Source organism: Leopardus geoffroyi, chromosome B4 (assembly GCF_018350155.1).
Source record: "Leopardus geoffroyi isolate Oge1 chromosome B4, O.geoffroyi_Oge1_pat1.0, whole genome shotgun sequence".
Taxonomy (NCBI): domain Eukaryota; kingdom Metazoa; phylum Chordata; class Mammalia; order Carnivora; family Felidae; genus Leopardus; species Leopardus geoffroyi.
Genome location: NC_059341.1, coordinates 39,246,997 through 39,257,200, shown reverse-complemented (window position 1 = coordinate 39,257,200; position 10,204 = coordinate 39,246,997). Strand labels below are relative to the sequence as shown.

At 48.3% G+C, this 10,204-nt stretch overlaps 1 protein-coding gene across 1 annotated transcript; it reads left to right on the top strand.

Moving 5' to 3' along the window:
- Window positions 1–1,932: 1,932 nt before the first annotated feature.
- On the top strand, window positions 1,933–9,993 carry FGF23 (fibroblast growth factor 23). Its single transcript, XM_045466448.1, has 3 exons — window positions 1,933–2,418; window positions 8,245–8,348; window positions 9,556–9,993. Exons 1-3 carry the CDS (start codon window positions 2,223–2,225, stop codon window positions 9,991–9,993), a joined length of 738 nt encoding a protein of 245 aa, XP_045322404.1. The 5' UTR covers window positions 1,933–2,222.
- The last annotated feature ends 211 nt before the right edge of the window (window positions 9,994–10,204 follow it).

The following is a 10,204-nucleotide window of genomic DNA, read 5'->3' as shown; positions in this document are numbered from 1 at the left end:
CTAGTTATGAATCATTCTGTCGCCGTTATTAAAGAAAGCTGTCTTATATGGCCTAGATCATCTACCTAACCTGGGGAGATAGCACGCCGTATCCTGGAGACACATCCTGGGTAAAGGCCTGTATTTACTAGAGAAATTGCTATTTGCACTTTCTTACCCAGTCCTGGTTCCTGTCACCTTTGCTCTAACATGTTGTGTGGGTTTGTACATCTAGCAAAGTCCTTAGGAGGTCTGGGTCTGGGGTCAGACTTCCCAGATTCAAATCCAACCCGTTCCACACACTGGCTGTACATCTTTGGGCACGTTACTCAAACCACATGCATGAGTTTCCTCATGTGTGTAAAGGAGGTAACAGCATCTCCTCAAAGGGTTATTACAAAGACGGTATGAGTTGTTACAAGTAAACCCCTTAGTAAGCTCTCAAGAAGTGCTGGTCATTGCTAGAGAAGCAGTCTAGGGAAACACATGGCCTTATCCTATCTCTCCCATTTATCTGCTTTGTGACTTTGATTTTTAATTTTTTTTAAATGTTTGTTTATTTATGAGAAAAATAGAGAAGGAGAGAGACAGACCACAAGCAGGGGAGGGGCAGAGAGAGAGAGAGGGAGACACAGAATCTGAAGCAGGCTCCAGGCTCTGAGCTGTCAGCACAGAGCCCACTGCAAGGCTCAAACTCATGGACCATGAGATCATGACCTGAGCTGAAGTCAGAGACTTAACCAACTGAGCCACCCAGGCTCTCCCTTATCTGCTTTGTGACTTTGGACATATGAACCCATGATTGCCATTTCTCCATCTATACAATCAAAATATCGATAATGCCTGGTGGAACTATCTCACAGGGTTGCAGTGAGATTCAAATGAGCTAATACATATCAAAATATCTTATAAACTATCAAAACTTACACAAACGTAGGATAACAAATGGCATCTCTTTTGCCTGCACCTGTACGATTGTACATCCTATTATGCTTTGTGTGATACCTTCTTGTTTCTGCCTCCTCCATTAGCTTGTGAGCTCCCTGAGGCAGAGACCACACCTTGCTCTCTCATCTATCAACCATGAAGTCCAGCCTGACACCAACCAGCAGTGAATGGAAAATTGGAAGAGGAGCAGTCTCCTTGTGGGTTTATTTTTCTGATATGTGTTCTAGAAGTTTGCTCCCCATTGGACTGCAGGTGCTGCCACTATCGCCTCACATCAAATGTAGCTTCCCAGAGGGCACACCTGTGAGCAGGGTCTGCAGGGAAGTGTCCAGTGTCCAGTGTCCAGGAGCCAGGCACCCAGGAGACACTACCTACAAGGACACCCTGTCCACTCTGTTCCTGGTACCTTTCTGGGTTCCAATCCCCTGTGCTCAGTCCCCAGTCTTCCCAGCTTCATGAGGTCTCTGATTTAGTCTGTGTACTGTTGGAGGAAACATAATACCAGTTTAGTTGCCCTTAGGCAGTCCAAACCAGGAAAACTGAGAAATCAAACCTCAGAATTTCATAGAGTAGTGGTGACCTCAAGGCCTGGTTTCCTTTCTTCCTATTTTGAAATCTTCCCAAGGTGGCAAGTTTGGTTTTTGCACCTCTGTTCCCAGCTCCCATATCTTCATGAGGAGGGGTCTCAGAGGGTGCCCTCTGCCTGCTGGTGTCCTGTATTATTTCTGCAACTTCAAAACACCCACCTGGTGCTGTGCAGGGAGAAAGCCCCGGATACATAGCTGCTGATTGGAATTAAAAGGACGGAGAAAACCAAAATGAGTAGACTCAATGGGAGATTAATTGCATAGGAGTCTGTTGACTGCATGACTGAAGCTGGATTTTTTTCGGAACCGCTGACTGCCTTCACATTTCCTGGTGGAAGTGGGGCAGGTCAACAGACAACCCAGAGTCGTAGATAACTTTTGCCCACACATCATTCACTTTTTGGAGCGTTGGCTTGAAATTGAGGGGTGTGTGTGTGTGTGTGTCTGGAACGACGTGCCTTCCGTGAGCCTCCGAGGTCTCTGCCTTCTCTTCCAATGGGCTGGTTACAACACAGAGGATGTGGACAGTGGAGTTTTTCCTGTTTGATGTCACACATCTACCCTTTAAAAATCCGAGGGAAAAAAGGAGGGAATCCAGCCTAGGATCCTCACGCCAGATACCCACAAAGGAGAAGAGGAGAAAAAGACCAGGGAGTCAGGGAGGCAGTGTCAGGTTTCAAACTCTAGTCAGCCATTCAGAGCTCCGTGATGTCAGGGACCCGCCTTGGGCTCCTGGTCTCTGTCCTGTGCTGGGTAGTCAGAGCCTATCCTAACACCTCCCCGCTGCTGGGCTCCAGCTGGGGTGGCCTGACCCACCTGTACACGGCCACAGCCAGGAACAGCTACCACCTGCAGATACACAAGGACGGCCATGTGGATGGCACACCCCATCAGACCATCTACAGTGAGTAGGGGCTTCATCTGTGCTGGAAAGAAGGGGGAACTCCTCTGTCCACCCACCTCCAAGGGGCCTGGGGAGGTCTTGGGCTAGAACAGAGGACTGATCCAGCCTCCTAGCTTTTTGCCTAGAATCTACGTGTGTGTGTGTGTGTGTGTGTGTGTGTGTGTGTGTGTGTTTAAACCTGGGGAGAAGATTCTGCCACCTCCCCAATTAGTGTTTACTTGTTTCTCCCAATAATTTACCTTTTTTTTTTGAGAAAGAGAGAGGGTGCAAGTGAGCAAGGGGCAAGGGGGGTGGGGGGAGAGAAAATCCCATAAGGCGCAAAGAGAGAGAGAGAGAGAGAGAGAGAGAAGAGGGGCTCATGCTCACCCAAAGTGGGACTCGAACTCACAAAACCGTGAGATCATGACCTGAGCCAAAGTCAGATGCATAACCAACTGAGGCACCCAGGCACCCATAAATAATGTCTTAACTATAATCCCTCTTCCCACAAGGGCAGCTACTCTCACTTTGTCCTACCCAAAGAGTCCAAAAATGTACAGAAAGGCAACAAAGTGGAGAGGGAAAAAGCCAGACAGGCCATTGATATCGAGTTTGGCTCATAAACTTTGGACAGGGCTAACAACAGAGGTTGTCAAGAAGATTCCTGTATCAGACCAAGGATTGGAATAGAGGAACCCAGGGGTTCTTTCCAATTCTGAGCTTCTAATAGTCAGGCCTTATAAAACTTCTCAGAAAAATGTATTAAAGACAGACTGCCCAGGTATGTTGTCTTGGTGGGTCTGACCAAGTGCATGAACCATCCATCCATCCATGCACCCATGCACCCATGCACCAAACATATTTACTAGGGGCTTCAGAGGTACCCAGTTTGGTATCAGTTGGTGACTCCTCTCTGTGGAGCTGAAAGGTCTGCTCAGTAGCAATCAAGCTAGTTGGGAGCTTCTTGGCAACATGAGGCTACTGGGATGTTTTTAAAGGTTAGGTTTGTGACAAGGTGGATCACAATCCACAAACAGTTGATCCATTAGTTATGATTCAAATGAGGGTCCCTTTGCGTGCACCTATATAGGGGATGCTGGGCTGGGAGGGGGGATGCATATTGAAAAAGACAAGGTCTATTTTAGGAGAACATGGTGAAATGATGCTCAGGATTCAGGAGAATGCAAGCAGATTCAGTGCAGAGTAATCACAGTCTCTGTTCAATGAAAGGAAACTTTAAAAAAATTTTTTTAAATGTTTATTTATTATTGAGAGACAGAGAGAGACAGAGCATGAGCATGGGAGAGGCAGAGAGAGGAGGAGACACAGAATCCGAAGCAGGCTCCCAGCTCTGAGCTGTCAGCACAGAGCCCAACACGGGGCTCGAACTCACAAACTGCGAGATCATGACCTGAGCTGAAGTCGGACGCTCAACCAACCGACTGAGCCACCCAGGCGCCCCAAGTGAAAGGAAACTTCTTATAGGAATAATTATTTGCCCTACTGTTGTAATGAATTCATCAATAACTTTGCTCTGGCCTTGCTTTGTGGAATCAAAGGTCTTGAAAGCTGTAGCAGGATACATACACATGCAAAGCCAGCTGGGCACACCTCTTCAGGTGCTCAGTGGAGATGAAAGGAGGGATCAAAGTTCTCTCCAAATATCAGGCAGGTTCCAGAACTCAAGGATATGTAGTAGGATTCAGGAGTCAACATTTGGGAAGCCAAGTTTGAGTCTAATAATGGCAGAAATCTGAATAAATCTGGATACACTTGATGCATCATTTTTGCTCATTTTTTTTGCTCGTTTTTTTTTTCAATGGATATTTAACAGAATCTTTCACTGAAGGGAACCCCAAAAACATGCCCTTTGGAGCATGACATGGAGTAGACAGTGTTCACTGGCTGTGGTGAGCCATGTGAGGTACAGTGTGTGTTGCTCAGCCTATGTCATGAAGCAGACAGCCTGAGTTGTAGAACTCAGGCCCAGAGAAGGCACTGATACTAGTTGGGAATGAATTAAAATGACTGGGAAGAAGCAAAATGAATGGAACTCATTTCAGATTTTTTTAAAAATAGAAATGGGTTTTTGTTTTGCTAGATATAGATGGTGTCTAAGCATGTGTCTCTAGAAATTGACACAAAGCTGCGCGGGGGGGGGGGGGGGTCAGGGGGGTGGGAGGGAGACTTACTTTTCCCAGTTTATATAACCCTCTGTACTATTCAAATCAGTTACTGTGTGTATTATAAAAATAAATGTAGACACTAAGATCAAAAGTAACTTAAAAAGTTAAGGGGAAACACTGAGACATGCAGATAGGTAGCACAGGTAATTCACAGACTGGTGAAGGATTTGCTTTCACCCTGCTAAGGTGTGTGGTGTTTCCCCCCTCCTAATTATTACATATTTCTGGTGAAATCTGATTCATTTGATTATTGTGCTTTAGTAAATTCCCGATTAATAGTTGAGTGTCCAACCCATCTTTGAGTTGCTGGTCATCGTGAAATTACCTGCCCTATATGATTCTATAACTTCCCTTGGGACTCACAGCACTGATGTCAGGGAGACTCTCTGACCTCTATGTCTCCTGTCCCACTAAGAAGAGTGCCACCTTCTCACTCCTCACCAGACTTGCTTCATAGAAACAGCAGAAGAGATGCTTAGTACCCCTGGTTAATATCACTCCAGAACTCCTGGTATATTTCCTTCTTCCCTCTTCCCCACTGGCACTTTTCTTTACCCAAAGCTGAATTATCCTCGGGCTCTTTAAACTTGCAAACTCTTCTCTTTCTTTTGGGGAGCTCGAAGCACTTTACATCTATCATCTCATTTATCATTTACTGGCTATGAGAATAGAACAGAGCCAATAATTTTCTACTTACAGAGCAGAGTGGAGGCAAGTGGCAGTAGTAAAATTACTAGCATTTAGAAATGTTTTTATTGTGGATAAGAATATTATCTCATGACATCCTCAAGATGACCAAATGAGATAAATGAATTCCCTACATATGAAAAACAAAGGTTAAAGAACTACACTGGCTTAAGGTCACCTTGAGGACACCTTGACCCCAACCCCCATGCTTCTTCCACATGCCAGTCCATTGAGCCCACCTGGCTGCAACAGGTAGTGGTTCCAGTAGCCAGTGATTTGTGCCTTCCTTCTGCCAAATTCTGCTCTAGAATCTGTGCAGCCTGTGAAAACCTGCTTTCTGAATGGGCAAAGGGAAGGCAATCTGTCTCTGACTTCTTCTGCACTTTCTCGCTAGCTCACGTTGGTTTGATTCAAGTCTGTGCATCCTTTGTGGTGGCTGCTTGCTGTTCCCCTGCAGGCGGTTTCCTACTAGGACCAGCCCTGGAGCTCAGGAGCACAAGTGGCATGCACACTACCCCCACGGCCCCCAGCATGAGAACCTCGTGGCTGCCAGAGCTCCCGAGTGTCATAAATGGCAGACCAGCACATACCACGTAATGCCTGCCATTTCCCAACGCTTTTTGAAGAAAGTCCCTTTTCCAACCATGATAGCATTTGATTCTGACCGGAACCCCACAAAGTAGGCAGAACCACTACTATTATTCTCTTTACCCAACTGAGCAACCGAAGGCTAGAGCAATGACTTGTCCAAGACTACAAAGTCAGTAAGTAGCATAGGTGGGACCAGAATCCAGGTACCCCCATTCCTGGGTCAGCGACCCTGCCCGGACCCACTTAGGGGCAGCGTGACTTGGGGTTCCCATGGGTCACAGCATGTGTCTGGCACTTGGTTTTGTCTTCTCAGGCTTGTGATGATTACTGTTGGAGGCAAGCTGCAGGGTCATGGAAAGAGGATGTTAGAGTCACCATCCTGCGTTTCAATCCTGCCTTTAGTTCCCTTTTCACATAAATTGGGATGCTGCTACAACCCATGTTAATGCTAACATTAACAGCATCATAGTTGTTCTGAGAATTTAAAATATGTAGAGTACCTAAAAAGTGCAACACTAAGTCTATTTTTCTCCCAAAGTGGGTGGGGCAAAAGCTTATATTTTACACATTCCTTTTGTTTCCCTCAGGGCTTGCCATAGAGTTAGCCATATATTTGAGACACATAGGCAGTCCTTGTTATGGAGCAATTTAAATACCCCCGGCACTTCCCATACCCCACCCCGCTTCCAGAAACTTCCCTCAAGGCTAACCCTTAGCAAAGCTTGAAAACAAATTAACATTTCTCCTCAACCATCTTGCTTTCTCTTCTTTCTGGGCTTGCTCCTGCCCTCTTTCCTTCTGTCCCACATCATTCTAATTTCCGTCCACATGAGGCTCTATACTCAGCTAGTGTCTAAGTATTGTCCTCTACTCTCCTCAGAGGTCTCTGTATTGAGCCGACACAGGGTAAGAGGGGGAGACATAGGTGTAAGTCATCCCATGAGGCTCCACCACTTACTGGGCACAGGTGCTGGACATTTACAATATCTCCACATGACATTTCTGAAAAAGAAACTTGAATACCTGCCTGGGGGCTGTGAGGCCAAAGGAGAACCATATGGGAATTCTGCAGTAGGTAAATGCAAGTGACTCCAAAGACTTAAATAAATGATTTCTAAACAGAAGATGTCAGGTAATTAAAAAGCATTTGGGGTGGAAGTCTTGTTGAATTGTACTCTTGCCACAAAACAGAAAGCTTTAGATCATACTTGCTACAATGCATCGCAAATGGTTAAAATTGCAAGTCCCAATGAGGGCAGGGCGTCATCAGTTATTTAAAACATAGGTAGTACATGTGGATGTCAGGCTCTTGTTGGAGCCTGGTTGTTGAGTGGGGACATGGAAAGACCATGAAGGACAGCACTGGAGGGGACACCACCAAATAAGAAAAGGACACAGAACAGCAATGAAGATCCAAGAAGAAATCACATTCATCCGTGGTATCTATTCGACATAGAAAGATAAACCCTCGGCTCCTAAACAGCTCACTCATAGGGAGGCACTTAGTAAACGTGGCTAAGGCAAGGTGAATGAAATGCATGCTGTAATAAAGGTGTGGGCATTAGTTCTGATTAGGGAGATTAGGAAAGTCTTCATAGAAAGTGACATCTGAGCCTGGCCTTGAAGGATGAATGACTTCAATAAGCAGAGAAGGGAGGGACAGATCGGTTCTAATACAGTTCTTGACACATAATGGGTGCTGGGTGATGTGTCACTGACTATTGTATACTTTCCTGGGTGGAGCTCAGGCTCTACATGCAAGCCAGGTCCTTGAAAGACATCGCAGCATAGACTTAAAACTTACAAAAGCCCAGAAGGCATGGGAGAATGTGATGACCCCCACAAACATTAAGAGGTATTAGCCAGGCAATGGGGAAAATAAAGAAACATGTGTCCAGCACAGGAGTTTGGAGTGCTCTGTACAGACAAGAGGAGAAAGTAGGAGGCAAAGAGTGGGGGCGGGTAGTTTGGAGGGGAGAATCCAAAGAAATGAAGCTGAACAAGTAAGTACAAGAGGAGTGAAGTGAAAGGAAATCATCACCACCCTTAAAATCAATCAAGGGAGGGGCCCCTAGGTGGTTCAGTTGGTTGAGCATCTGGCTGTTGGTTTTGACTCAGATCATGACCTCATGGTTCATGGGTTTGAGCTGCATTGAGCTCTATGCTGACAGTGTACAGCCTGCTTGGGATTCTCTCTCACTCGCTTCCTCTCACACACATGTTCATGTCTGCTCTCTCTCTCTCTCTCTCTCTCTCTCAAAATAAATTTTTAAAAAATTAAAGTTAATCAAGGGAGGTTTCATGGAGGTGGGTTTTCAAGAAGTGCCTGGAGATAGGAATTGGATGTGCAGCCAGGTTTCGACCTGGATGGTTTTCTCCACAGGTGCCCTGATGATCAGATCGGAGGATGCCGGCTTTGTGGTGATAACAGGTGTGATGAGTCAGAGGTACCTCTGTATGGACTTCAGAGGCAATATCTTTGGATCGGTGAGTTTCTTTTTGTGCTGGTCGCCATTTAGAGATAATTCATTTCTTCACCAGAACATAAAATCTTACAACTTAAAGATTCCATTTGCAGTGCTTGGTGATACTGCCACCGAGTGATGTAGTCAATCTAAGTAGGAGATGCTCAGGGTTTATACACGGGGGTTTGAACCCAGACAGTCTGGTTCTGGAGTCCGGGCTCTTGGCCTCTAGAGTGACTGCCTGTTGGCACCCATTTTTGTACCTTCACAGCACCTTGTGCGTAGTGAGAAGCCTACTCTAGTGAGAAGCCATTGGCGTCTTCCCGATTCTTTCACTAGACCTTCTTGACCTTAGGCTGGTCCCCTCTCTTCTCTGAATGTCAGTTTCCTCACCTGGAAAAAGTGAAGTGGGATCTCCCTGCAGTTAAAGATCTCTCATTAAGGATCTCTGTCTGCCCCAACTGTGGTTGCTGGTGGGTCAGATCGGCAAGCAAGGGATTTCCCAAACTACTGGTTGCAGTCATATCCCAAAGGGTTTTGATATCATACAATGGTAGGACCGCTCATCTCCGGAGCCTCTTACCACCAGACAGACCCTCCAGAAATACCATGATGGCAATGACTTTCTGTTGTGCTCGCTGCTATGTCCCAGCACCTACAACACTATCTGACCCGGAGTAGACAACTCTCTGTGGGACAAATAGAGGCACCGACTTAAAATATCTGCTGACCACATTTAGACCTACTGATAGTCCTCATCTGGTAAAACACTCCATGGAGTTAGAGGATTCAATGATATCGTGTGTGAACGCCCTAGCAGGCATTCGGTGAAGGCCTGTACTAAGATAGTGGCAGAGCCGGGGCTCAAACCTAGGTCATCGGTGGCCAGAGTTCACCCAATCTCGGATAGGAGTGCCCTCCCTTATGTTTGGCCCTACAAACTCCAGCCCCCTCCTTTCTCCAGGTAAGGAGGCAGACCCAAGCCAACTTTCAGCCGAAAGAGGGTTGAGAGGCAGAGAGGCCCAGGTGGCCCCCAAGTTGGCCCTGCCTCCAGAAACCGGCCCAAAGTGCTGCCCGCTGTGGCCAGCCCAGCCCCAGGGACCCCGTGCAGGCCCCGCAGACCAGGGCCACCGCTTCCCCCGCCCAAGGGAACGAGGGGTTCAAGACGCCTCCCCGACCGAACCCCCGGGGGCCGGGCGGGCCTCACCGCTCTCGCTTTGCCCCTCCAGCACCTCTTCAGCCCCGAGAGCTGCAGGTTCCGACAGCGGACGCTGGAAAACGGCTACGACGTGTACCACTCCCCGCAGCACCGCTTCCTCGTCAGCCTGGGCCCGGCCAAGAGGGCCTTCCTGCCGGGCACCAACCCGCCGCCTTACTCCCAGTTCCTGTCGCGGAGGAACGAGATCCCCCTCGTCCACTTCAACACCCCGCGGCCGCGGCGCCACACCCGCAGCGCCGAGGACGCCGAGCGCGACCCGCTGAACGTGCTGAAGCCCAGGCCCCGCATGACCCCCGCGCCGGCCTCCTGCTCCCAGGAGCTTCCAAGCGCCGAGGACAGCGGCGTGGTGGCCAGCGACCCGTTAGGGGTGCTCAGGAGCAACAGGGTGAACGCGCACGCCGGGGGGATGGGCGTGGAGAGGTGCCGCCCCTTCCCCAAGTTCAACTAGGGAGACCAGGAGCGGAAGCCGTGGCCGAGCCGTCCTTGCAAAAGCCGCACGGCCTCCGGTGGGACCTGGGCCCTCTGCGGTCCCGGAGCGGGAGGGTGGGGGTGAGGTGTGCGGGAGCCTGTTTCTCTCTCCGTCCACCAGGAGGGCCCCGGGAATGCGCCTTTCAGGCCCGAGTGGTGGCGGTTTCACTGCCTTCCCCACCCCACCCACA

Bases quoted from the DNA above. Each gene is read 5' to 3' on its own strand.
- FGF23 (XM_045466448.1), top strand. From the start codon at position 2,223: ATGTCAGGGACCCGCCTTGGGCTCCTGGTCTCTGTCCTGTGCTGGGTA. The intron at 2,419-8,244 runs GTGAGTAGGGGC...TTTTCTCCACAG, and splicing joins ACCCCATCAGACCATCTACA to GTGCCCTGATGATCAGATCG. The intron at 8,349-9,555 runs GTGAGTTTCTTT...TTGCCCCTCCAG, and splicing joins GAGGCAATATCTTTGGATCG to CACCTCTTCAGCCCCGAGAG.